We start from the raw sequence: 27,507 nt of genomic DNA on the forward strand, positions 1-27,507 counted from the left end.
TGTGTGTGTGTGTGTGTGTGTGGCGGGGGGGGGGGGGGGGGGGGGGGGGGGGGGGGGGGGACTCTGTGGCTCTAACATCAATCAATTCAATCTAACGTAGATAAAGGTTCCTGCATTTCTTGCTGTAAGCAATGATTTGAGTACAATGATGGGTTTATTTATGAGATTTAATTCAGACAGCAGTCATTTGAAAGCACACAGACTAAACAATGTAGTCTCTGGAGTTTTTACAGTATTTACATCCCTCCAATACCAACATTTACACAATCCAATGAGCGTTTCATTGAAGTATGATAACAGGTTCCAATGTTAATTACAAGCAACTGTCACAGATATTTCATTATGCTTCCTTAAGGTACGTTTAAATTCAATCATGTCTAAAAATCAAGGTTTCAAAGTCCTTAACAAGCCCAGAATAAAACTGTGTATGTAACAATATCTTCAAACTCTTTGTTCTTTTGATTAATTAGAAAGGAAAGAAGGATGAATGTCTTGTAGAGATGGAATCTGTTGATCTCTCCTACGGTTCATCTTCTAGTAAAGGCTGATTAGGTCGTTGAAGATTGTCCCATATTTATGCAGGATGGACGCCATGCTGAGGTTAATGATCACTTCGCTTCTTCTGCATGGCGAGCATCAGTTCTGACATGAAGTTCCCATCTCCTCCTCCTCCTCCTCCTCCTCCTCCTCCTCCATGCAGTGATGGCGTAGTCCTCTTTGGAGGAGCTGGTGGCCTCTTCTTGAGTGACCCAGCAGGCTTGGGGGCTGTCCGTGGGGCGGCAACAGGTTGGGCAGCAGGAGGAGGAGGTGGAGGGGGCGGAGGGGGTGGAGGGACCCCGGCCCCCGTGAACATCTGCTGTGGTGGTGGAAGTGGTGGCAAAAACCCACAATCCGGTGGCGGAGGGGGCAAAGACTGGACCCCAAAGCTAGCCGATGGAGGCGGCGGTGGGAAAGAGTTCATTGGCGGCGGAGGAGGTGGCAGGGAACCGAAGCCAGTGGCCGGGGGAGGAGGTGGGAGGAACTCTGGAGGGTCCTCCGAGTCATCGTCGGTGGGTGGAGGCAGTGGAGGAGGTGGGAGGTTGTCCATGGCAGGTGGAGGTGGGGGGAAGTTGACTGGGAGTTGTTTCTTTGGCAGAGCGGGTTTTGCAGAGCTCTTAGCGGCCAGAGGGGGCGGCGGAGGAGGGAGCACCGGGTCCGGAGGCGGTGGAGGGAGGGCGGAGGGTAAAGGTGGGGGCGGAGGGGGTAGATTTCCAAAGTCCTGAGGAGATGCAAGAAAATGTGTTAATGGAAAAAACACTGAAGTCACTAAAGTGGACACAGTAAATTAACATTGTTCTGTTTCTAGATGCTTTTCTGTCAGAGTTCATCACATTTTTACGTTCACTCAGAAATGTACATGATGTCCAATTTGAAAGCTTAAACTTACTAACAATAAACTCCCATCTATATTGTAGTCTATTTAGCCTAGCCTTTTGATTCTGGTTACTGTAGGACAGTCTATTTAGCTGCTTCCTTTTACAAGGGTTGCCATAGCAACACAGATCCCCAGACCCCCACACTCCAAACCATGACTATTTATATCAGCTTATATGTGGATATAAATCTGTTGGTGTTAGGAATCTCTGTTAGTCAGGTACATAGATTTGTGTAATGCCCAATCTTTGTTAATTCCCAAAGTGTTTTTGTTTATTGGAAAAGAAATAATGGTTGTGATATTTTTGATTGGCATCCTGTTGGGAAGATGCGATTCCAGCCAGGTGACCAATCACAAACTATCAAAAAGTGATTTCTTAGGCTGACTTGGTAAATATTCACACATTATCCCTTCATCTGCCAGTCAATGACTGAATCTGCATTAGATCCTCATTAAAAAGAGCTATTTACCTGAGAAATGGGTCCTGCTTGAGGCTTCGGGGCGTGTCCATTGGCCTGGCTTGGTGATTTGGCTTTGCGAAACAGAGAAACAATAACAATAAGTTGTTTGTAATCATGACGCACCACATTTAAAGAAGGAAAATGTCTGTCTTGCTACCTTTAATGGTGGGCGAAGGTGTTGATGGACTGGAGCTGGTTGAAGCGCCGAGGCTCGGCCACATGGAGCTCATAGCCGACTTCTTCTGTGCTGTTTTATAGTTTTCATAAAGAGATGCGCCGTACTAGAAGAAACAAATCACAGCTCATGTTTTAGGCTGTCTTTGTGGGAGGAATGTGTTTTAGCTTTGAGGGCAGAGAAGTTCAGGTTTACCTTTGCAATCCGTATACCGGTCACCCAAAGGTTCATGGACCAGGCGTCATCGCAGCACATATACTTGATGTACTGAGATTCCTTCTGAATCTGAGGATGCTGCAGACAAATATATTATTGTCACAGAGGGTATGGAACATAAACATCAGAAATGAAAGCTTTGTGCGTGATTATTTCAGGCAATCAGGTGCTTATTTGAGCAATTCTTTCGATTCTATATTGACGCGTGAACACCCATCCATTCATCCATCCATCTTCTATCCCGCTTATCAAGCATAAATACCTTCATCTTTTATAATATGTATCAACAATGTACAAACATTAGTATTTTCTAACACTATACATTAACTCTGCTGAATAGCATTGAAGAAGTTCACAGCAGATCACAATGACGCTTATTTGAACTGTAACCACAAGGAGGCAGAGTAACTCCAAAAGCAAAGAGTCAAAGGGCAACAATGGCTAAATGGATTGATAGATTCAGTTTCTGTTGTGTGGCTTAAATCTGTCAGTATGAGTGGACCTGAACAAAAACCAGACACCTAAAACTCAAGCTTGTGCTCCTTATCCAGAGGAACTTCATACTATTGGCAGGATTGATGCTCAGTTTGCTTTTACTTTTACTTTTATGCCCGCGAATGAACACAAACGCCGACCTCAATATGTAAACATGAACAATAATCCAGCATTCATTTCTTTCTCCCCCTGAAGAGGAAGTGGCGTTGATAGCAGTCATAAAAGTTACATAATGGGGTTGGTATTACAGACCGCCTCCAGCAGCTGAATACTTATTTACTAGAAAACTGATCAATCAAAACACTGTTGACATTTTCACAGCTGAAAACAACTTCAGTTTTAGTCCCATCAAGCTCCCACCATCCAAAGCTCAGGAAGCTTTCACCAAGTTTCCTTGTAAAGTAGCAGCGAGGGTGAAACCAGGCCGGCCTTCAGAAACATCCGCCCTGGCAGGTCATTTCCTTCGCCCTTGCAGCGGCGTCTTTTTCCCTTCAGCCTGAGCCTTGAGGATTCACTCCCTCCCTTGAAGGTAATTCGGCGTCTTTGCTTCTCTAAGCTCTTTTTTCGCTCTGCTCCTCAACATCTAGTCTAATGGTCTGTGCTGATTCTACTGTTTCCCAGACAAGATAGGGGAAAAGAAAGAAAGCAGACTTTCACATCCCTTTAAGACCCTTCCACCAACCCATCTAATTCTCGCTTTTTGACTTGTCAGCATTTCTCAGTCCTGAATTAGTACTGTAAGTACTGCACATCACAGCTACTATTCCCAATTTTAAAATACCTTTTTAATTAAATTCATGGTGCCGCTGCAGTAAATTAGTATAAAGAAATACGTAAAAACTGTGCTTTCGGAAAAAAAGTAACCGTGGTAATTTTTTTTTTACCACTTTTGACTAAATTAGTTGAAATGTCTCCTTTCACTTCTCCAAAGTAAACTATTTATTGCATTTTACATTTCCAGTAAGAACAGCTGTGAAATCACACACTACGATTTAATATAATCAGTTCTGCATTAATGTGAATAGAAAAATGCAGGAGTGTCAATAATAACATTGTGTTTTAGACCTTTTAGTACCTGAAGTGACATTTAGATCAAACCTGATGTGATTTTTGTGATGAAAGAAGAAGGAAGTTGGTTTCTGATTGGAATAGAGCATTAATAGCACCACATATAGAATGTAATACATGAGATAAAATCTTCATATAATAGGAATAAGTCAAGTTTAAAACTAACTGACATGATGGAAACAAATGATAGTTAAAGCTCTTTTACCAAAAGGGTAACATACGGGAGTATCTAACTTTCACAGTAAAAGCCTTTGGAAGGATTTCTACAATCCCAATCGATCTTAATGGATCTTAAAAGGCTTTAACAGAATCTTTAATCCACCGTCCGATACCGTTTTATCCAGTTCAGGGTCGTGGAGAGTTGAGACCGATCCCAGCCAACTAAAAGTGAGGCACGCACACAGGCAATTTAGGCTCATTAATACCAATACACTTCCATGCAGTGTGTGTGTGTGTGTGTGTGTCTGTGTGTGTGAGTGTGTCTGTGTGTGTGTGTGTGTGTGTCTGTGTGTGTGTGTGTGTCAGGTTTGATTCAACCGGGCGGGTTTCTCACTATTCCCATTTAACTTTGGGTTTTTTTCTTTTACATGAAAGTAACTTTAATGGCTTTGAAGGTAGGACAAACAACTTAGCAGAACAAAGGACACTCAAACCTGAACACAGTAATTCGGGGGATCATGATGAATCTCAACGAACACGAAGTCTTTGCACTGATGGCCTCATCTATTCTATCCGCATCTTTTTGTGAAATGAGACTTGCATATGTGCTCCCAGAGGTCGTTGTGCGTTTATCACATGCAAAGTTAAACGATGCCTTGATCCGAGGTGAGCTAACTTACCTTGAGAACAAAACAGAAGTCAGTCGGAGCCTTGTATTTGCTCTTAAAGTCTTTTCCGTAGTAGACGTTTACATTGTCGAACTGAACAAAGCAGACAAGGTCACGGGATGACTGAAAAAGAAGAAAAAAGAAATTAGGATTATGTTACAGGTTTGTTCTGCGGTCTCTTTGTTGGTTTCTTTTTTGGACATTTTGATGTTTGCTGTGCCCACTGAGGTGAATATCAACACTATGTATGCAGTAGTGGAGCATAATGCACGAGCGGTATGTTCGATAGCGAGCGCTGCCAAGAGATTGAAGATATACAGTAAGTATAGTGAAGTATCAGCGGGGAGTAGAAGTCCTAGTCATATTCAGCAGCGCGTGAAACAAGAACGGGGCTGATAAAACAGAAAGACTCAACACTACATCTGAGTAGTCCCACGAAAAGACGGAAAAAATGCAATATTACATTTCATTAAAGTTTCAGTTGACATAGCCGATGTATATCTTCCTCTCCCACATTTCATTACTCAGTTGGATGAACCTCATCTGAACGCATCATGAATTAGAGTGTCAACTACAACTACAGGCGTCTATATTGTCTGCCCTTGGCCCTCTGATGATGTCCCGCTTTGACCCCTCACCTTGGTCTTCCCTTTGGGCACGTAATAAATTCCTGAGGCCCTCAGCTGGAAGAGCCGCTGTTTCCAGGATTTCTTGCCGTCCTCTTTGAGGTGCAGCACCCCTTCAAGATCCGGCACGATGATGGAAGTCCCGCAAAAGTTCTCCTGCAGAGGTGCAAAGGGGGGGGGGGGGGGGGTTGGGGGGCAGGGGTCAATGCATGGAAAAACTAACCTTACAGACAACTGTGTGTGTGTATGTGTGTATGTGTGTATGTGTGTATGTGTGTGTGTGTGTGTGTGTGCGTGTGTGTGTGTGTGTGTGTGTGTGCGCGCCTTTATTTACCTGTATCAATATTTCTTTGTCCTTCTCTTTTATGTCTTTGAGAGCTTTCTTGTCCTTCTTCCAGAGATAAAAGTTCTGCAGAAATCCAACATAAAAGACATTAATCCAATTTTTAATCATGCACCAAGGAAAATCAATTCTTTATGGATTGCTGTGTTAGTTTTTTTTTTTTTTTTTGCATTTTGCACAACCTCAGCTTTGTACAGCCAGTAAATATTGGCACGCTAACGCACTAAACTAAGACAGTGAACATGCTGAAGTTTGAGCTTTAAGTGTTTCTATCATGTTTATGAACTCTCATTTCTCTGTTGCAAAAATTTGCTACGGAATTGTTATCCTGTTTTTTTTTGGGTTTTTTTCAACACAACCTTCAGTATTCCCTGATTGTAAAACGCAGCCAAACATTTAAGCAAAATGTCTAACCTTCCAAAGAAGAAACTAGTCATAACATCTTCCTAAAACCTCACGCAGCTTCACTCTTTTGTCCCCGAAATACTTTGACTTCATTTCTGAGCCTACGAGAGAGAACTCTGTTTGGTAGCTCTTGTCACAAGCTGAAATAGTAAATTAATAAGGACGTGCTGTATAAAACACAGAACTACGGGGAAGAAATGATGGAGTACTTAAAGGCTGATTTCCCTGCCTGACTATTTGTCTCGTCCAACAGACCGAAGCCATTAAATACTCTGAGATTATAAAGGGGTCCCATTATATCAACAAACATGCCAAAGATCCCACTGTCTTTTGCCTGAAGCTGTTTTTTGTCTGATATATTGCAGCGAGGACATAAATGTAAGAGGTCATCCCGCGCGGCGGAAAGACATCTCATAATTCAGACAACAATTCAGCAGTGAAAATAGCCAGATGGCGCTGAGCTGAAACAATGTGGAGATAGATTTGCACAAACTCGGGCCAAGAAAAAGGAACTCGCCCCGCGCTGGACTTTTGAGATTTCGCATTCACATCACTTCTGATCACTCAGTACGGCTGCATTTAGAGAGGTGAAGCAAGCCAGTGTTGATTTATACAGCGAGGTGGGGGTGTGGACGACTGACCTGTGGGTTTTTGAAAACCTCAAATTTTTCCCCTCTCTCTTGAAAGAAGATTTTGTTCTCGCTGTCCCTCGTCCACGCTAAGAGTGGCTCCACGAGGTTTTCGTGGTCTTCAAACGTCCGCTCTGCCAAAAGAAAAAGCACAACGAGAGTGTTCAGATTGCTCACTTCAAACCCCCCCACCCCAAAAAAAAATTGTTGCACTTGATGTGATCTGATTGTGTTTCTGTGCATTTTGAGATGAGACGATTGAAAGGCCTGCAGTGTAAAAACAAGCCCATCGTGTCATGATGGATGAGAGCTAAAGATCCAGAGGGTCAGAGGGTCAGAGGGCCCTTAAGCCAGAACAGAGCGTGACACCACCAACCCCTTTTTTGTATTTTATTTTTTTCTTGGCTGTTCAGTTTCATTCCAGGTCTTTGCTCCAATCTGAGATGTATTTTTATTCCTATGTTGTTCATCTTTTCCATGCCTGACGCCGCTGGCAGGTACAAGATGGGGGAGGTTCAAGTGCACGAGGCCAAAAAATAACCTTATAATGTCTCTGGAATTCAAACAAGGTTTTCGTTCTTTCTTCTTTCTTTCTAACCTTATATATACATATTACTTATTTATGTAATCTTTTAATGTAATCTACTGTTACTGTGATAGCTGCATTTTCCTTCTCTCACTCACTCACTCACTCACTCACTCACTCACTCACTCACTCACTCACTCACTCACTCACTCACTCACTCACTCCAGTTGTTAATTTTTTAAAAAAATATGTTTGGATTTGTTCTTTTTTCTTTGTTCATACATACAAATTTTTTCTTTGGTTCAGTATATTGTCTCTTTCTTTCTTTCTTTCTTTCTTTCACTTACTGTATGTTATGAGTAAAACTTGCAGTAGTTGTTTTTAGCAAGCGGCGCAAACATCATATAACCAGTGAAGTGTCGACAACCTCTCATCCCTAAGAGGCTGTGGTTAGCGTTTGCCCCTGGACTCCAGTGAAGTTTTGCACACAACAATGTGACAGTGAAGTGAAAGGAACTACAGTTTGTTTCGGTGTTGCAGCTCCTATAAAAAAAACAAAATTGCACAACTTCAAGTGGCTGTCGGTGACAGGGTCATTTCATGCAGTCGACAACAAACAACTGTGTCACTTTTCTGGAGAGTGCATAAAGCGAAGTTTATAAAAGTTTTACGAAATGGAAAAAGTTTCTGTACATGTAGCATGAGCACAGCTCCGTAACACAGTTTATATATTGGCTGTGCTTTGGCAGTAAATCCACCTAATCTCTCTTCTGTCGGCTATAAAATATAGTTTGGAGGATTAAAATGTCTCGTGTTTGTTTTCTTACTACAGTACATTATTATTTCAACTCAAACATACGCGCCAGTCTTTATCTTTGCACTGTAAAACAAGTTAGACGCGAGCAGCTCAGCGTACACACGGTGTTTGACTCGGTCACAGACTCTTTACATCAGCTGAGCTCAGTTTGAAGTCACACCTATACAATTGTCTATCGCAAATGGGCTGAATTAAGGCCTGGCCTGGTAAAATACGGCCCTCCCCCTGTGCTGGAAAGACGTTAACTGGCACTAAACCTCAAAAAACACATTAAGTGTACTTTCCTCCTCCTCCTCCCCCAACCTCCTATCTGCCCACCCACACACTTTTGGTGTTGTGCCGGGCATTTGACTGTAGTTCAGCCACGGTCTCCAATTACAGGTTACCCAAGCAAAGGTAGGCATTAAATAAATTGCTGCCAGGGATCCAGACTACAGTTTGAGTATTACCATCATTAAACGGACGGTGCGACTTCGCTTGCTGGACTGAGTTGCCGGGAGTAAGATTCTGTTTGAAGTGCAGCCGCCACATGGAGCATTACAGTAGTGTGCATGGCGCGCACATGGCTGAATTTAACAGCGGGGATCTGTTTGAAGGCCTCTGCGGGTGTTTATTGGGCGTGACTCGCCTTGAGTTTTTGTTGATAAAAAAAAATCAAAAATCAAAGGTCAGCTGTAATGTTAGTCGTCGGAACACACGTAACCCGCCCGAGTGGGTGTGCAGACAAATGAAAAAAATATAAAGGTTAGCACAAATGGTCTCCAATGTGAAGCTGTCATGATGTGTAGTTCCAACCCGGTCTCATGCCCATGAGTCAGTCAACTCTTACATCAAGGCTTTTTCATTATTTTTTTTTTCCTTGGCTTGCAGCCTTTAAATAGCAATTTGTGTCAGACAGCTCATTTAAACACGGACTGTCATTTAGGGAAAGTGTTGACCACGGCACTTGTTTTTTGTTTTTTTGTTTTTTTCAGCTCAGGCTGTAAGAAAGCTTCAGGAGTGGGAAAACAGGTGGGTCCAGGGGATGCCTTTTCTCAGCTTTCTTTTTTCTTTTTTCCTTTTAAGTGTTGAGAAGAGCTCACCATAGAGAGAAATGATTTCAACAAAATGCACTGCTTGGGGACTTAACTCATTCTAAGTCTAATAGAAATAAGTTGAAATAATAAAATAAGCTTGGCATAAGCATATACAAGCTTATTTATAGAGACCTACTAGACATTTCATTCAAATGAATTTCAATATCACAGTATGAGTAAGTGATTTTTACATTTATTTTTATTAAATGTGAGAGGTAATGCAAATTATGAGTCTGATCATCACTCTAATACCTGTTTTGTTTTTTTCTTACCAGCAGCAGGTTTCATTAGGGTCGAGAAACAGTCAAGATACGTTAAAAGCTACTAATCATGTTTGCAAGTACAAGAAACCACAGTGACAGCGACAATATTAAATTGAATATCTTAAAAAATGCTAATGTTTGTAGCTTACTATCTCTCTGAAAGTGATGTCAAAATGATGGAATGAAAAAAGACATTCCAGCTCGTGAGATGACCTCAAAAAGCGTGAAGATTGCAGCAGAAACATTACCTCAAATCTTTCAATAAAAATACGATCGTTTTTAATTCACTTAAAATGTACATTGCACAACACAGAGAATATATTTGTTATACTTTGAGGACAAATTTGTGAAAGCATGCACGCTGAAGCTTGTGAAATATCCTGAAGTGGCAGCCAACATTATTGACCTGGAGAAAAATGCTGTAACTGATACACTTTCAGCGCATTTGGAGAGCCAAATAAAACACAAAGCGAAGTCCTTTGTTGCAATTTTGGATGCAGTAAAAGTCGAAGACGACATATGCGCCCAGTTCGTGTTTTGTAAAAGCTATTTACTTTACTTTAAAGTATTGGAATCAGAAGATCAGTCAGAAATCAGAAGCACAAAACTCAAAGAAATATAATCAAAAAGAACAAATTTACCAAACTGCTCCTCTTCCTGACCTCTACAGGGAGGAACTATAGACGGACAAACATGTGATGGACAAAACAAACAAACGAAAAACCTCCAAAACATGTCCTTATCACAGCTGGTGTAAATCAGGAGCAAGATAAAGAACACTGTTGGAAGAGCAAATCTAAAAGACATTAATATCATCTGTCATCTTAAGTGTTTATTATATTCTGAGGTTTCATTATTTCTGTTTTGTAGGCATGGAAGGCTTTCGTCTTCACATACTCAGTGCAGCCCAAGCCACTGAATCATAGAGATTTTGTTTGGTGTGTCATTTACAAAAAATTGTGAAGACATGAATCTGATCCCCATCACCTGAGAACTATAGTTTATTGTCACAATCAAAGATTTGACCTCCAGCTTTAGTTGATACAAACATACCAAATATGTACTATCTGCTGCTTATTCACTTTAGTTTGATTAACTATTGCACAAATCATAATACTCAGCAGTGTGAGAAAATCACTGTGCATTTATATAGATGAACTATATTTCAGTCCTCTGTTGGACGAATGTGACGCTGAAAGCTGAACCTACACATTCCTGTTGTTTTTGTCTCCAAGAGGAATTTCACGGGGGGGTAAAAAGTAATAATTCTGAGCTAATCCTTTAATTTTGTGCGTCACAGCTGCATATAAAATTTCTTGAAGGATTTTTTTTTTAAAGCTAAATGGTATTGACTGGGATTTATTTCTCACTTGGCTTTACCGTCGGTATTTCATTAAAAACTGTTGCGGGAGGGAGTGAATCGAGATTGAAACGTCTGAAAATAGGAATAATCTCCGTAACAATCTGATGAAGTTGTAAGAAAACAGAGAAAACAGATGGTACGGTGCGGTCGGAGGTGGCTGAAATAAATATAGCACAGGCAGCTCAGACGCAGGATTGAGATCATAAGGCTTCTATTTCCGCATGACAGGGAGGATGACTGACAGTGTCCGATACAGCAAATTAAACCCACCTGCCTCCACTGAGAGAGAGAGAGTGTGTGTGTGTGAGGAGAGGAAGAGTGGGATGGAGAGACTATGAAAAGAGAGAGGAGGAGGTAGAGAGAAATAGATGGGAGTAAGATCAGTGTTTCATTGTGAGCTCGCTGCAGTGTGGCTGCCACAGTGCCAATAAAAACACAGTCCATCATCTGGACCGAGATGATATATCCCACCCTGTCTGTGTGTGTGTGTGTGTGTGTGTGTGTGTGTGTGTGTGTGTGTGTGTGTGTGTGTGAGAGAGAGAGAGAGACTATAACAATTCATATAAAAGCACACTGAAGGCTTATGTTGTTACAGTGGTAATCTACCACCATTGGGCCGAGGCCTCTCTGGTTCTGTTGATATATTTGCTGGTCACTCGGCGCTCATAGTTATGGTGTTTCTGCACTTCATCACCCACAAGTCGCTCGTCGATGAAGCTGTGCCACGAAACGACGACATCTCGGTTTCTATGTTTTCTGCCAATTTAACCTCAGTTTGGCTTTGATTTACTTGAAACTGTTTAAATACAGAAAAAGTCACATATCCCGCGCACCCAAAAGACTCCCCTGAAGACAGTTAATTTGTCAGCAGATGTTATAAAACCACATATTGAAATACTGAGGCGCTTTATTAACTGGAGGCCGCGCCTTTAGTGCGGTGCATATCGTTGATGGATTGTTTATAGCACATGAAGGCTCCTCAAGCTGCTTCATCAGTTCTGCCCACTTCACAAACACACTGCCCCGTGTGTGTGTGGGTGTGTGTGTATGTGTGTGTGTTACTTCTCAGGTGACGTATCATCATTCACGACTCACTGATGACACACGTCTTTAAATAGCTGCTCAAAGACACAAAGGACTGGATTTCTACGTTCGGTTTACCGGTAAAATACATTATGATAATGTGAATGCTTTACAGCCAGGCCAGAGTCAATTCAAATGTCAGATGGTTTGACTCTTTTTACAGAAAATGGACAAAGACATAAAGTGGTTATTGGAGACATTTCTATGAAGTCTCTGCTTGGGCAAATCAGTGAGTAATTTAGTTCATGCGAAGCTGGGAACAGTGGTGTGTTATTTTTATTTTTGTTACTTTGATTTTGATTAAATACATGGACTCATTGTTGTTGTTTTCTCAGTATCGAAAGGTGCCATGGACACCAGAGACGTGCTTTCTTGTGTCTGAATGAGCATCACTGCGGGTGTTTATGCTTGTAGGATTTAAAGCAGGACGGACAGCATAAAACGTTAATGAGGATTAAATATTTAAACCTGACATTACCAACATCTCTAATTTGAAAATGCCGGTTAAAGACTGATTATGATACAGAGAGAGATCAGAGCAGCCTCAGCTTAACTCACTCAAAGATGTTTAAGTTCTCACAGAGCCCTTAATGAAATAAAGGTTTTATTCAAGGATAATTACTTTTTTTTTGCACTTTAGTGACTTTCTAAAGTTTGTAAAATCCTCTCATATGAATTATTATATTATTATATATTATTATATTATAAGTGTAAAATGGACCAAAGTCACACTTATTTCAGAATTTACCACTAAAAAATAATTAGCCCTATTATGACTTACCTTATGTCATAAACAAACGTTTTGTATTGGTATTCACCTTTTTTTAAAATATATATTTGTATTGTTTATCATTTGCACAATGACTCACAGTACAGTAACTTACCGAGCTGCAGCTCGTGGTTTGTCTCACACAGGCTCCAGTCCACACTACAGTCACAGTGAGTCTTCTCAAACATGTTGTCCAAAACCTCCCGCACATTTTGTCTCTCGTCCACCATCAAAGTCTTGGAGCCGCCATCGTTCATCAGCACCTTCACCACCAACTAAGAGAAGGAAAAGGGGCCAGTGTGGTTACTTCCTTCTTTCTTTCTTCCTACTCACAGGAATCAGTTTGAACAGTTTGAATGAATCATTTGCTTGACTTTTAGATCACAACGTGCCACTTTTAGGCTCCTTAGATTAGCATGGGAAAGAAAAGTGTGAAATAAGAACATGAATCGTGTGGAAATTTAACTTTTTGATGTTTTGATTTCTCTGCATAATTAATAAATCATCTCTATTTTAGAGATTTTAAAGATATGGATCCCACTCAGACCCGTTTCTGGTGAGTTGGCAGCATAGCAAAGAGGATAAATGGGTGAAAAACACCAACTTTGTTCTATGAGTCAGATTTTTTGTGTGTTTTTATGTAAGAATAATTCAAGAAGAAATACATAGCACTTTAATAGGATTGATATGAGAATAATCTCACTCTGGCTGTATATAGATTATAAAATTGCTATATATATATTACATATCCTACGCATGCATCACTTATCATTTTTTTAACCTTGCTTATTAAATGGCATACAAGCAAGCTATAATGTTTTAAATGCATACTTTTTTAAGAATATATTTTGTGCAGAATAAGGAAATGTTAAGCCTTCGTAAAATATCCATTGATGACAGGTGAGATAGACATTCATGGCTGTAGATTTAAAGTTCAGGATCTCTCATTGAGAAATTCAGTAAATGTGTCTTACAAGCTGTTGGAAGTTTTTGTTAGTTTTTTTTCCTAACATGCTGTTTTCCTCGCTTTGAAAGACTGGTTAAAAGTTTCCAAGCAGCAGGTGTTCTGAACGAGACATAAAATAAAGCGTTTACATGTGCGACTTGTTTATTTACCAGCGCTACGGTCACCGAGAGATTGTTTCTATTTCTTATCGTTAACTCTACCAAAAGATTCAATGCATCAGCTCTCTCGTTGCTCCATTCTGGCTCTTTATTAATTTCCTCTCCGTTGTCTGTGCTGTCTTCCTTCACCCTGCGTGCTGGCTTGAGATTAATCTCACTGTGGAGCAGCGTGTTGCTTTCCCCTGTCATGCTCATATGGCTTCACACTTCCTCTCATCTGGGAACGGATCCAACTTCGGAAAGCTGAGGAGTTTTACAGAACCAAGGGCGGCCAGTTGCTTGCCTTTTTGTCATAAAAATGTGAGTTTCAGAGACGCTATCGCAGGAGGATTTAGCGTTGGATCACATTTCATGTGTTTGAGAGGCCGTATCACTGTTTTTAGTGATGTCCTGAGCAAAGCAAAGCAAAACAAAGCAGAGCAAAACAAAACAAAGGCAACCAAAGCTGAGGCTGCTATGAAACTTGCTGGCATTAAACCACAGAAGATTTTGCTGAAACCACCGAAAATGCACCTTGCTTCCCTGCATCTAACAACCACCAGACAGATGTTCTTGCGGAAGTGGGCAGTGCTCTGTGTTTCGTCAGCTTCCACATGCACACATCATGCTTTGGAAAAGCTATTTGCTTGAGTCTTTCAGATCTCAGGCTTTGAAATTTTGATTTTTTTTTTTAAATTACAATCCATATAGGAAAATCAAAGCAGTAACACCCACAAAGAGTTCTCTGCCAAGCAACACTTGCCAGACACATTATCTCTCACATCACCTATGATTAAAGTGCGGCGTGTCATCAGCATGAAACTAGGTTGGTTTTGTGTCAACTTGCAGATTTTGCATGTGTCTGTGGTTTTGTGTGCCGCTTTGAAGATGAGAAAATGTCCACACAGAGGAAACCGCGCTGTCCTGCAGGATGTTGGCTGGATGAAAGTAGCCATCCATTACTGTGATTGATAGCTCCTCCAAAGGAAAGAAAAGGAAGAAAGCGCCATGCTACGTTTGACCATTAAGTCTTTTTACGGTGACGTCCAGGTAGCCGTAATTCTAAGTCTCTTTATCGTTGCCAGCGGATGTCAGATCAGAGGACAATGCACCAATGCTCATCTTACCTTTTTCACTTTCGCTTCCTTCAGCTTCTCCAGAGCCAGCTTGATTTTGTCCGCTTTCATCTGCGCCTCAATTTCCTCCTGAATGGGGTTGAACAACAATGCAGGATGAGAATGTGGGAAAAGCAGATGTTCTTCCCAATCCTCTGCACTTGTTACAACATTTTGTCGGTCCGATTTGGCAGTGTACCTAAGCTGAACCAGCTTTAGGAAATCACCACTCAAATAATCTGAAATCAGTTCATAAAAAAAAACAAAAAAACAAAAAAACAACAACCCACACACATATTCAAAAACCTCTGGAGGAATAATTTGACATTATTGTCAACAAAATTGCCAGGGAGATCTTAAAGTGCCGGATGCTTGATACGTCATGAAAAGGCTTCAGAATTAATGTAATTTGAGACAAACTGCAGTGCATCTCTAATTTAGATTTAAACATACATAGTTTGAATAACAAATGTTTGAAGGTTGATAGTCTGCTGGTAGATTAACTATCCATCTATATAAGATATTTCTAAGTGCTAGTTTAATGGGAAAATAGAGATAAAAAAAAATAAAAAATGTAGCAAATAAAGGAGAAAACTGTCAACTTAATTGAAAAATTTGCTAAAATATTAAATAAAATGTGGTAAAAATGTTGAAAAGGAAATTATTTTGACTTTTTTACTCCACATGAATTCATCAACTTTTTCATTAGAATCTTTCAGCGATCATTCAAATATCGTCTCAGGACTTGACGAGTTCATGTGGCCTCAGTGCCTGAAGAGAAGTTCACGCACGCCTTTCTTATAGGACGTTACGGCCACCCTGTCAGATCTCAATTTGCAGTGACAGCTCACAATTTTCTTCAACGTTTTGTTCTTCTAAGTCAGGTGCACACGTTTATATTCTGTCGACAGTGCAGCTTTAATGATCTTGTACAGGTCTGCCTAACAATGACGCAGTCAGTGCCTCAGCCCCAGCTGGTGTTTTTACCTCAGTAGGATGAGGTAACAAGCTCTGCTAAAGCAATAAGCTCCCGTCTGGTGTGCACCTCCTGCTCTCTCACTCCAACCCCTTTTTCTTGCTATTGATCCTGCTACACTTTCCTCAAGGCCGCTTGTGTTTGATCTGTTCCAGACAGACTCTCTCTGCTGTTTGGCCTCACAAGTCTCCCCAACTGTAACAGATGCCTCCATCCAGGAACAGCGTCGCTATGATCTCACTGTCCGATTGTTTTAAGAGCGATACCATTCTTCCGAGTTCCACAAAGACACACACACACACACACACACACACAAAAAAAAGAAATCTATATGCTGAGAACTGGTGATGTTTTTCTTGTAATACTGCCTTGTCACGCATGGCTTGAACAGCACTTACTCGTGGTAAACCAAGACACGCCACCAATAAAAGAGGAAAAGTTTGTGACATTATTTGTCGGTTTCCGCTCCTGCGTATCATATTTTAAGAGCCCAGCTAACTTTCTGTCCTTCGGCATCATGGCATTGTCCTTGAAACTGCTGCAACCAAAACTAATTCACTATTAGTCTGACAAGCCTTGATTAAAACTTCTTGCAATTTGGATCCGTTCCCAGTGGTGGAGAGGTGAAGAGGTAATAGTGGAGATGCTGCTCGGATCTACCACAGACTGACTAACCTTGGTGGGTTTTGAAGACTGGGGAGGCGGGGGTGGTAAGGGGGAGGCAGAGGAGGAGGCAGTGCTGCTGCGGTTGCTGCTCGCTGGTGATGAGGACGAAGCGAGGGATGGGGGCGGCAGGAAGCTGAGGTCATTGGGCGGGGGCGGCAGGTCGGACTGGGACGGCGATGGCACCTTCAGGGCTTCGATCTCTGCTGCCAGTTTCTCCTCAGACGCGTTGAGGTCGGCCACCAGATCAGCCATGAGCGCGTCCAGATCATTGTCCTCCAACTCATGGAGGGACTCTGGTGAGGAGGAATTACATGAAGTCTCACACTGATCAGTAAATACTGAAGAATGGCATCCAGACTTTGCCTTAATTCCCCCTTTTCAAAAGATTTTTTCTCAGAATGTTCAGGAATATATGTTTTTGCTTAGCAATGTGATCAAAGAGGCATTTCTCTCATATCGTTTGTTATTCATCTTCTCTCTACTTTTTCAAAGAGGAATAAAGACTTATTGTATTGTGGAGGAAGTTACTGTTACTGGTTTTTGTTTGCATAAAGCTTGCATGTCAGGCAAGCTTTGGATTTGATTGCTTGCATTTGTAGTTTGAGTGCTACGTCTTTGAAATTATTTATCATTATTATTATTATTATTATTATTATTATTATTATTATTATTATTATTATTATTATTATTATTATTATTATTGTGTGGCCCATTTTAGGACACCCAGGCTCACTACACAGTTAAAAGGGCTCATTTAAAAAAGGAAGTGAGATTTTAAAAATGACATTATGACTAATATGACATTATTCACAGCAAGTAGGCCCACGCTATTTTTGAAAAGTGACCGGCCATTATTAAAGGAGGGGAAAAGAAACGGAAAAGGAAAAAATACACCCAAAACCACACGGAAAATAGCCATTTGTTTTCTCTGTGTTTCCACATGTTTGGAAAGGAGTTGGAGGAAGTTTAAACTCATGTAGTCCTACTCTGAATACAATAAATTACAATAGATTTGATGTATCCGAAATGTTGTTTTTGTCTCAGATGAAGAGGAACCAGAGAAAAAGATGCGGGACTCAGGATCCATATCTTTTGTAGAAGAGTGAACTTGAATGTCTATTTGCTACAAAGCTAGTTCATTATAACCTATGTCGTTTGTACACACGGAGAGCAACTGAATGAGGAAATATTCTCTGGCAAAGTATCAACAGACTTCACCAGACAGATCATGAGAATGAAAATAGGAAAACAAACAGTGAAAGATAAAAATGTGTTCTTACTCAAAACATTCCTTTTTGCATAGAAAATCTCTGTTAAATATTCAAAGGTAATATGAAAGTCATATTTCTATGGATAATTCAACAGATATCCATGTTTAATTGCTTTCTTGCCTATGCAAGCTGAAATCATCATTACATGCAGGGCAAAAGTTATAAAAAACTGTCCTAGCAATGCTTCTGTGAGCATATTAATATGCTTATATTAGTATTTGTCTCCCCACATGGCCCCGGAAAGCTTTGGTAACTGATGGAGAATTTGAGTGTTTAATAAAAAAATAAATAAATGAAACCATGTATTAGTGATTGATCGTTTAGTTTTGTCAAGGACAGTTTGTGAAGTCCTTTGAGACAAAACTTTGTTGTGAAGCTTTGGCAGGCAATTTGAAAGCATCTTAATGAAAAGACAACAGGGGGAGGAGGGAAGTTAAAGTGCGAATACCATCAGAATCTCTGACCTTGCCTTTGAGATTATTACTGCTTGTTTCTTCTTAAAGCCGGAGGCAAACAGCGAGTAATTAGACCCTAATCTTTGTCTGGAATCACATCTTTGAATCGGATACAGTGCCGAGTAGCTGAATGATGGATTTTTCTTTACGTCAACCTTTTCACACACTTTGTTTTGGATGATTTCCTTTTAGCTGATGATATATCCTGGCCTTGCACAACCAGTGTGTTGTAATATGTGTGAAGAGCTCAACACCCAGCTCATTGTGCCGTTTCTACACACGACTAAATGTTAAAGTCACCATTTAGGTCAGTGAAGCCGATGGAGAAGTTGACTTCCTTGGTGGGGCTGGGGAGGGACGCGGGCGGTACCGTTTCCTGCCCGAGACTCTGAAAGAAAAAATGAACAAGGCAGAGTGTTTATAAAAGAGTCAATGCAATTTCTGTACGCGAACAAGTTCCCCGGAGAGTTCGTCTACGAAACACTGTGTGCCTCTGAAGCATAAACTGTCCTTAACCATTATGAAAGGTTGGGTTTTTTTTGGTTTTGTTTGGGGCGGGGAGGTGTTACATTTGATGATACATCTGTTTTTAGGCATTGCACCTAACAGAGCTTCCACAGTACGTGCAATCTGAAGCCTTCTCAGGGCGAAAGTGAGGTGATTTAAAAAGACTGGTGGCCTGGAAAACAACATCAAAGTGATCAGCGGGGTTTTTTTTTTTTTCCATCAGGAAAAAGTGTAATCTGTTGCTGGCTCATGAGCTTGCCATCTGACCTTTCCTTGGAGAGAAAGTGTAATTCATGCTTGTTGAATGACCACAGAGTGTTTCCCCCCCACTGAGACAGCAGTGTTTGCCAGTGTCGAGGGTCTCCGTGATGGATGGAGGGTTTGAGTGACTTTGTCATCTTCGTTTTAAGTAGGAAAGCTCTTATAAAACATTAAGAGGGGAAATAGTGATGGGAAGTCAGAAAGAACTGTTTCTATGGCTGCATAAACTTTCCAAAAAGTATATTGTATTGGCACATTTTACAGTGACCTAACTACCATTCTGGGTGTTTTTTCTTTTTTTTTTTTGATTTTTGCCTTTTTCTTTTAGAAAAAATGTCCTTCTTATCTTATCTACAATTTGGTTCAGGAGGCGGTGGAGGCCAGGTAAAAACCCTGACAGGTGACAGTCACTCACACACACTGATCAATGTGCACGTTACAGTCACCAATCAACTGAATACACCTTGTAGGAAACACAAGGGAATATGTGGGCTCAGAGAGAACATGCAAACTTAACACAAAAGGACCACGGATTTTCTGTGAGGTACCAGGGCCAACCACTACTTATTTTTGTATAGTTTGTGTTTAATAAAAAATATTACATGTACCAAATATGTATTTTTTTTTTGTTTTATTTCCAATTATATACAAAAATATGAAAAACAAAATTGTAAAGCTTTGTATTTTGATGACTTGATTAAAAATAATTGATGAAAAAATAAATAATTTAGTAAGTCAATTAATTTGGTTAATTGAAAGGGTGTAAGCAAGTTAAAGTTACTTAAAAAAACTGAAAAAAATTGACGATTCGGAAAAGATAATAAAATGAATAACAAAATTCTGTAATAATAATTCTGAAATGAGAATGAAATGCAACTAAATATGATAGTCTAATTAGAAAGTCAAGAAGCTGAATTAAATGTTACTATATAAACTGAAAACTCTTCAAATTAATTTCTCTAATAATCCTGTATAATTGTGTTTCGTGGTTGTCACGGAAATGGCCCGCACTCACCTGTGTGAGGAGATCCATCTCCCCCAGCAGGTCGCTGAACATGGCGTCGATGTCGTCCATCTGAAAGTAACAACATGAGAGTCAGACACCAAGAAAGAAACATCTCAAAAGGCAAACTGTGTCCCTTTGAAAAAGTCAAGAACCGAATTGATTGTGCGCGGCCGTCAGGCTGAACGACAGGAAAAGAATGTGAGGAACAAGAAGACGGATACACTGCACCGTGTGGCCGCTTCACTTCGACACGTGTGCAGCTGTGACTCGTGCCCTGCGGCTATTCTATCTTACAAAACATCACCGACCAAGACTGGGAGTAGAAAAGCAGGCATGCATAACTTCCAGGCACCCGCTATTTGCCAGAACTTGTCGTGCCTTGCCGCAAATGTTAAACTGGAGGGATTTTTTAAGATTCTATTACAGGTTTCTCTGATTAGATCAAATCGAATCTTTTGAAGCTGAGAGGCCTGAGCCAGTCACTCCACCAGGACGTACTGTGGTACTCTTTATAAAACAACACTGATGTGATATGGTTTTGAAAATGTTCATAAATCTCAAACCTTTCCATCTATATATTTACCAGTACCGGTTGATTTTGATCACTTAGTTTGGAAAAAACAAACAAACAAAAAAAAACGGATCCCTGAAACATGCTGAGCTCTTATGAAAGTCAAACCATTGACAGCACAAAATATGCAAGCTTGCATAATTTTCACAACTACAATCTGCTGATCGACACTCAGGACTGACTCATACATTTGAACTCTCACGGAGTCATATACTTTTTAGCTCAGACGTGGATGCACGGAGTGAAACGTCAGCATCGTCAAGGTTAATTGTTTGAGCTTAAAGTCGCTGCTGTTGGTTTTTCCTTTAAAAAAAAAAAAAAAACAACTCCCGAAGACTCAGTGGAGATTTACATCGGTAATTATGTGCAGCACGCTGTCTCTCTTACATGTATTATTTAAAGCCTCATTTCTCAAAGCAAATGTTATGATGGTCTAGAATGTGAAGTCAAAACAGAGCCACTGTTTTCTTTTCTTACAGAGGGGCAGTTGTCGGGGAAAGTGAAGGTGTCACCGAGAGTTCAGACAGTTGTTCAACTTCTGCTGATCGCAGATATGTAATATAAGTCATACATGGTCTCCCTCATCTACTTCCTCCAGCATCCTCGTGATATCTGTGAAAATATATCAATATCATCTCGCATGCACGTTTGGCGATTTCATTCTGATTAAGGAAAAAGAAAGTGGGGTGAAACAGCTGGACCAGCCACTGGACGAGCTCAACTGACCGTCGCCATCAGGACCGTTGGTTAAAAAGACATCAGTCCACGGGGACCGCCAAAGTAGCTGCCAGAAAGCGAAAGATGAAGGCGTTTTCTTTGAATGCAGCATTTGACCAAGCACAGCACGAGTGTGTTTGCCAGTTTCATTTGTTATTGTCATTTCCACGCTTTCTGAATATCGAATGTACTAAAGCACACCTCGAATCGAGGAGGAATCAAGAGCGTTAGTATATTACTGCTCTCATGCGGCAACAGAAAGTAATTGACCCACTGAAGCCAGGCGTTTACTCAATGGCGACGTTTTTTTTATTCAGTCCTAAGAATAATTAAAAATGGTAAAAACAGCTTTTCGAGCCGTAACATCCGTTGTTCGAATCGATGAATTTAGCGCGTAAACATCTACCCAATTGGAGCAATTCTCTTCATAATCCCAAGAGGACGACTATTAATGATTCTTTTTTCCTTCTTGTTTTTCTTCTGAAGCTTTCACTCGCATTTCTCACATGCAGTGAAAATCAACATCAATATGAAGCACCAGGACCTGGAGAACAAACTTGGAAAAAAGATAGAATTGAATCTCCAACCACCTTTGACCACCATGGATTAATATCTGTTATCATGCATGTGAGAAAATCAATTTGCGTTATTGTTTGCCGTGCAGGCTCTTAGTGTTTTTTTTTGTTTTTTTTAAACAAAGTTCTAAAAACAGACAAAGGAGGAAGTGAAAAGTATTTATTACTTCAATCTATCCTTGAGAAAACCATATGAATGAAATACGAAATATTTCCTTCACGAGCTGAAGCTGAACCGTCTCGAGTAATTTGTTGTCATTTCAAAACCTTAAATAAGTCTTCTTTATTCTGAGACCACACGCAGAATAATTTGCTTTGGAGTGAGATAAATTGGTAGCATGATCAAAATACGTCTATATTTTCACCACAGCTGAACAATCTTAACATTGTAGTGCAAAAAGGGCATTCTCCTCGTAAAAAACGGCGATGCCACCAGTGCAAAATATAACAAAATATCAAAAGAAAAGTCCCTCAGTTGTAACTTTTTGCAGCTTTAAGTAGCCAGCTTTACTGCTGCGTCGCTGATGTCTTCATTTTCAATTCTTTTGTTTAGTTTGTTTTCTTTGCTATTTTTCCACTTTGCTATATCGCGGCAGCCTTGGTCTCTCTGGATATTTTCGTAGCCCACTTTTGTTGACACCTAAATTTGAACGACTTCGTGTTAATACATCTTAACTGGTCAAGTGTGACTGTAGATCGTGGTTAGATCAACGTCTCCCGGTAGTTTATTCAGCTTGCATTTGTTGAACACAGATAAGATCAAAAACTTATTGTGTCATCGTCTCTATTTGTAATTTTGTTTTTGTTTAAAACTCGAGTACAGGTGCAAAGAATATGCAGCTTTTTGACCTATTTAGGTGATTTTGGACAACAAACTGTAGCTGTATTGAAACACTTGGACTGAAATACAATCAAAGATTTGTGTTATTTTTATTTGGAATCTCTGTGTACCGTGACAGCACTCAAACATTAACTTTAGTAGCGGTTGTGGTTTGCTTAAAAATAGCTTTGGGTTTGACATGAGTCAAACACTTTACACTCTGTCTGCATGCTACTGTAAATGTCCGCCCAGTCTTATTCTCAGTGTTTCACTCATTTGAATAAAAACCTCTCATTCGCTGTTGCTGCGGCACATTAGACATGCCAGCATTATTTCAGTGAAAGTCTCGCTTTACTGTTTGCCGATCTGCTTTGCAGGATTTACGTACAACGAGGAAAATAGACGAAGACGTTTGTAGGAATTGAATGATAAGACTCCCGAGGTAAACCCTCTATGACACGGTGGAAAAGACAAGTGTGACTGATTGTGTTCCAGGCAGGAGTTCACACAGGATCAATACTGCTTCAGCTGCTAACAGATGGTGTGTGTGAAAATGAGAGAGCGAGAGAGAGAGAGAGAGAGAGAGAGAGAGAGAGAGAGAGGATGTGCTCTGTTCGAGCTGTGGTTATGAGTGTATTTTCCAGGTTGGTGGAATTCCTTGAAGCGCTGAGACATATTTACACAAAAATACAAATGAAATGCACATGTGGGGCTTTTCTCATCCTGGCAGCGTGGGCTCCGTCCCCCTTCTGTCACACTAATTGCTCATCCTCACGAGGAAGTGGTAAGGAGTAAACTTCCTGTCACCCATATGTTGCAATGGTATCGGAAATGGTGACAGACAACTGGAGCCACCTGCAAGCTGTAACGGTATATGTAACGGCAGTCTCTGTACTTGCAAAAACACACAGAAAAACGCCATATGTGGCGTTCAGTGTGCACTTTTACGATCATGTAAGGCCCTTAAAGCTACTCCAAGAGACTGAATGCATTGATTTGATCTCACACATATATAAAGTTGCTGCAATGAGCCGGGTATTTACAAACACGAATATTTTCCCCTGTACTTTTTCAGAAATAACATTGTTCACACAAGAGTATTCCAAAAATTTTTCATTTAGACGAACCCGCATAAAAACCTTTTTAAGAGCTACTATGAGCATGCCGAACTTATAGGTGGCAGTGTAACGAGAATCATCAAGCCTCTGCTCTTCGACATAACAGAACATTTGTGATTGTAAAGGCAAATAAGCTGAAAGCGTTAGCACAAACGTAAAAACAAGTCCTAAAGTAGACCAAACGCATTGAAATATCACCGCTTTTCGTGTAAATGGGCCCTAAGAGTCAAACGAAAGCTTGCCCAGTTTTAAAAACAGTCATTCCCTCTTCAGATTACCTTGAACAACTGACACAATAGATTGAGATCTGCCAATTGTAACTGTTCACATCACTTTTACTTTATCAGCATCATTGCCAGAACTTTATAAAGTCCTATTTTTGCGAACTCAATCATGAGATAAGTAATGAAAAGGTGATCGTGTCAAGAGATTAACACAGGATGAGGAAAAAAGGAAAAGAAAAGCTGGCCTCGCTGGGGCCAAATGTGATGAAATACACCTTCTTCTCGAGAACAGAAGGTATTGGCTCACAATCGAGGTGGATTTTGTTATCAGTGATCAGAACCTTGTTAGCACTTGTTCCCCATCTTTACTGGTGAAGCAGAACCTGGCAATAGTCTACCTCCATATTCAGCGTCCAGAAATTACAGCGATACAGTAAGAATGAAACTTTCAGCCCCAAAAAAACTTTAAAATCAAAGTTCACGCTCCCTTCCAAACTTTTTTCTTCTTCAAATCAGCAATACAAGGGATTTTTTGTTGTTGTTGTTGTTGGAAGTACGCGACCAGCGTGACTAATGGACACGGACGAGTTATTTCTGCTTTGAGGTCTGAGCTCCATTTTCCACTTTAATCGAACATGTTTCTACAGAGAGACCAAATAGAGATAACAACTCCTCAGTTTGAGGTGAGGTGGAGGGAACAATGCTATCATTTCCATTCCTGTCAATAGGCACTGTGAGTACAGCCAAGTTCAGATTTATGCACTTTTACTCACAAAACCTTGAAGGCTCTTTGTTGTATAGAAGAATACTGCTGTATTAACACAATGCTGTTGCTTTTCCAGAACCCGAGTGGAAAATATGTGATTTGTCAGCATTCATAGATATCATTGGAAACATTAGTGGTTAAAACCTTCTCAAAAACACAACTACACTTTACTGACTGAACAACTAAAGCAAGCAAGCAACTTCTGCTTTCCTTTAGAAGAAGAAGCATAATATCAAATATATGTCTCAGTGTCTTGTTAGGCCCACGCAGATGAACCTCAAGCTTCAGGCGAGAAAATGGAAAGCAGACGTCAAGCGGTTGCATTGAAGCACAATATGTTTACTACGATGAGCAGAAACTCCTTCTCTCAGTCAGATCAAATATCTATAGTTTTAAAGCAGATGTGTTTACAGAACTGAATGTACTCGGTTGTAAAGTTGGCAAATTGGAGACTCGGCAGCAAAAAAAACCCAAACAGAACTCCAATGTGAATAAAGACCAAGAATCAAAGCTGAAGTATAATCAAAACACAAGCTTGTTCACACAGTATGTTTGCAGAAGCTTTTAGTGTAAAACGCCAAACATTTGCTATATTTCTATGCGAAGTCAGCTGCATGTGACTCATGGAGTGTTTCCACTGACTAAAATGTTGCTGCTTTATCACTTGACAACGCTCAGAAAACACAAAACTGTTATTTTACTGCACTCTTCCAAAAAGGACACCTTCAATTATGCGATTTGCAACTAATTCACTTCATATATCAGTGATTTAATCTCATTTCAAGGGCCAAATGTACGAAATGTTTTCATCGTCGGTGACAAACTGACGGAGCCATTAGCGTTAAAACAAGAGGCCAGCCCTATCAGTTACATGTGGTTATTGAGTCATAGAGCAGTCTGAAATAAGAGCGGGGTCCACCCAGTTGGAGAGGAAACAAGAATCCTCAAGACCTTAAATCTTTTTTGTAAAAAAAAAAACCCCAAAATTATTAAAAAATGTCTTATCACAGGAATGCAATTTTATTAAGTCTCATCTCATGCGAGGGAAAAGATCTTGTGACAATCACTGTTTCATGTCAAAGTTTCACAGATTTGGAGGATTCTTATCTCAGCTCGTCAAAATGTGTCAGCCTGTGTGAGAGTTTACATCTCTATTATCAATATATTATGTGGAAAAGTCCTCTGAGGGTCACTGCGCTGTCGCCTGGTGTGCCAAACACAAAGCTCACTGTCAAAGTCAAAAACAAACACAATGTTCTTGCCTTGCGGTCACAGGAAAGCAGCTCACCGTTAACTGAAGCCACAACCTCCAAGTTGGCAGAGATCTTACTCACCTTTTTAAAGGTTTTAGTCCTTGTGTCACCAGTTTCAGAATATCTTCTTCGACATCAGTTCCCCCACTGAAATATTGTTCTCTAAAGGGCTCAACACTGAGAAACAGGCAGTCATGAGCAGGCAGATGATTCTGGGTGTGTGTTGATGCAGATTGCATCTGGCTCGCTGACTGTTCACTTCTTCCTGTTCAATGCGGAAGTTCAGGTCTAGACCTGTCACTGCATTCCTGCCAAGAGCTCCACACTTTCACAACAGTCTTGTCCAGGCCAATCCCACCTCTGAACAGGGCTCCTTATCTGCCCTGTAACTCTTTCAGCGCTGCAGATGGGCGAGTAGGTCGGCGGAGGAGGCCCGCAGACCAGAAAGTCTGTGGTGGCTTTTCAGTGGAGACAGTCGTGGTGACTGACGAAACCTTTAGAGAGAGAAGGAGCGAGAGAAAACCCCCCACAAAAAGCTGGTGTTTCTTGGCTTGATCGAGAGAACGGCTGAATCAGCACGACGAGTGTGGCGGGTCCCGGTTAATAATTCACCCCAGTGAAACTGATTTACAGCAGGTCTTTAGACAGGAGTGGTAATGCGGCACGTCACAGTGCTGAAGGATACCAGACTCCGGCTGAGCTCCAGTGGACACGATTCAGTTTCGCCCGAAGAAACATCGGAATATTCTGAATTTGAATGGCTTAACAAAGCCTGGAGTGATTGTGCACCTCTCCTCATGGTAAAACACACAAGTCAACTTGTAACCTGGTTTACAAACTTGAGGTGGTTGCATCCCCACACGCTTTAAGAACCCCCAATTCACACTAACACGACCACAGCAGTTGTTAAAACTGACCATCTTATGATTGTGTAGCATTATGGGGAGTAAAACCATCCAGAATTAGCTCAAAGGTACGTTCCCACAGGGACAATACTGTTGGTTGAGGAATAATTGGGTTCATAATGTTCTAATTGAAACATCTGCAAGAACTCTTTGGGGAGTTTACAGACAATACATTTTCAGTTCGGTATAGTTTGACAACTACCCAAGCATTTTAAATGAAAATACACAAGGAATTGCACTATGCAGTGAAATTCGATTTTTAATTGCAGATTACTTGATCCACATCATAGTTCAAGTCAACCAAAAATTATCAGTTATATCAAATCAAAAGGGAAGAAAATGACAGAATGTTAAAAAGAAACTCAAAGAATATAATGAAGTGAGACTTTTATATTAATTTCAAGTTCGCAGTACTTAATCGATTTACTTATTCTGAACGTTCGGCTTTAAAGTGTGGCCAGTTGATGTTGCTCGGGGGTCTGATTTGGACGCTCGCTTTCTATCAGATGTGCACCAAATACGTCCAACTGGAGATAAATCCTCATGTTGGCCCAGGACCAGTTGGGTGATTAAACCTTCTGGTTGGCCTTGGAACAGCTCGGTGTGCAGCATTATGAGCTGGAAAAAGTTGCGTGGTACAT

General features: G+C 40.6%; 1 protein-coding gene across 1 annotated transcript; it reads right to left on the minus strand.

The window, feature by feature from the left end:
- Positions 1-150: 150 nt before the first annotated feature.
- Positions 151-26,230, minus strand: apbb1ip (amyloid beta (A4) precursor protein-binding, family B, member 1 interacting protein). Its single transcript, XM_080490031.1, has 14 exons — positions 26,043-26,230; positions 19,927-19,986; positions 18,444-18,531; positions 16,427-16,710; positions 14,788-14,865; positions 12,672-12,831; positions 6,672-6,793; positions 5,617-5,691; positions 5,295-5,438; positions 4,669-4,779; positions 2,246-2,344; positions 2,033-2,156; positions 1,885-1,946; positions 151-1,258 (listed from the first exon to the last, which is right to left on the minus strand). The coding sequence occupies exons 2-14, from the start codon at positions 19,984-19,986 to the stop codon at positions 602-604; spliced, it is 2,064 nt and encodes a 687-aa protein (XP_080346157.1). The 5' UTR covers positions 26,043-26,230; the 3' UTR covers positions 151-601.
- Positions 26,231-27,507: the final 1,277 nt, after the last annotated feature.

This window comes from Lipophrys pholis (assembly GCF_963383615.2).
Source record: "Lipophrys pholis genome assembly, chromosome: 20".
Classification (NCBI taxonomy): Eukaryota; Metazoa; Chordata; class Actinopteri; order Blenniiformes; family Blenniidae; genus Lipophrys; species Lipophrys pholis.

Excerpts from the sequence above, each read along its gene's own strand:
- apbb1ip (XM_080490031.1), bottom strand. The coding sequence starts at position 19,986 with ATGGACGACATCGACGCCATGTTCAGCGACCTGCTGGGGGAGATGGAT. Across the intron at positions 18,532-19,926 it reads AGATGGATCTCCTCACACAG|AGTCTCGGGCAGGAAACGGT; the intron begins GTGAGTGCGGGC and ends TTTTTCTTTCAG. Across the intron at positions 12,832-14,787 it reads AGGAAGCGAAAGTGAAAAAG|TTGGTGGTGAAGGTGCTGAT; the intron begins GTAAGATGAGCA and ends TCCTTCTCTTAG.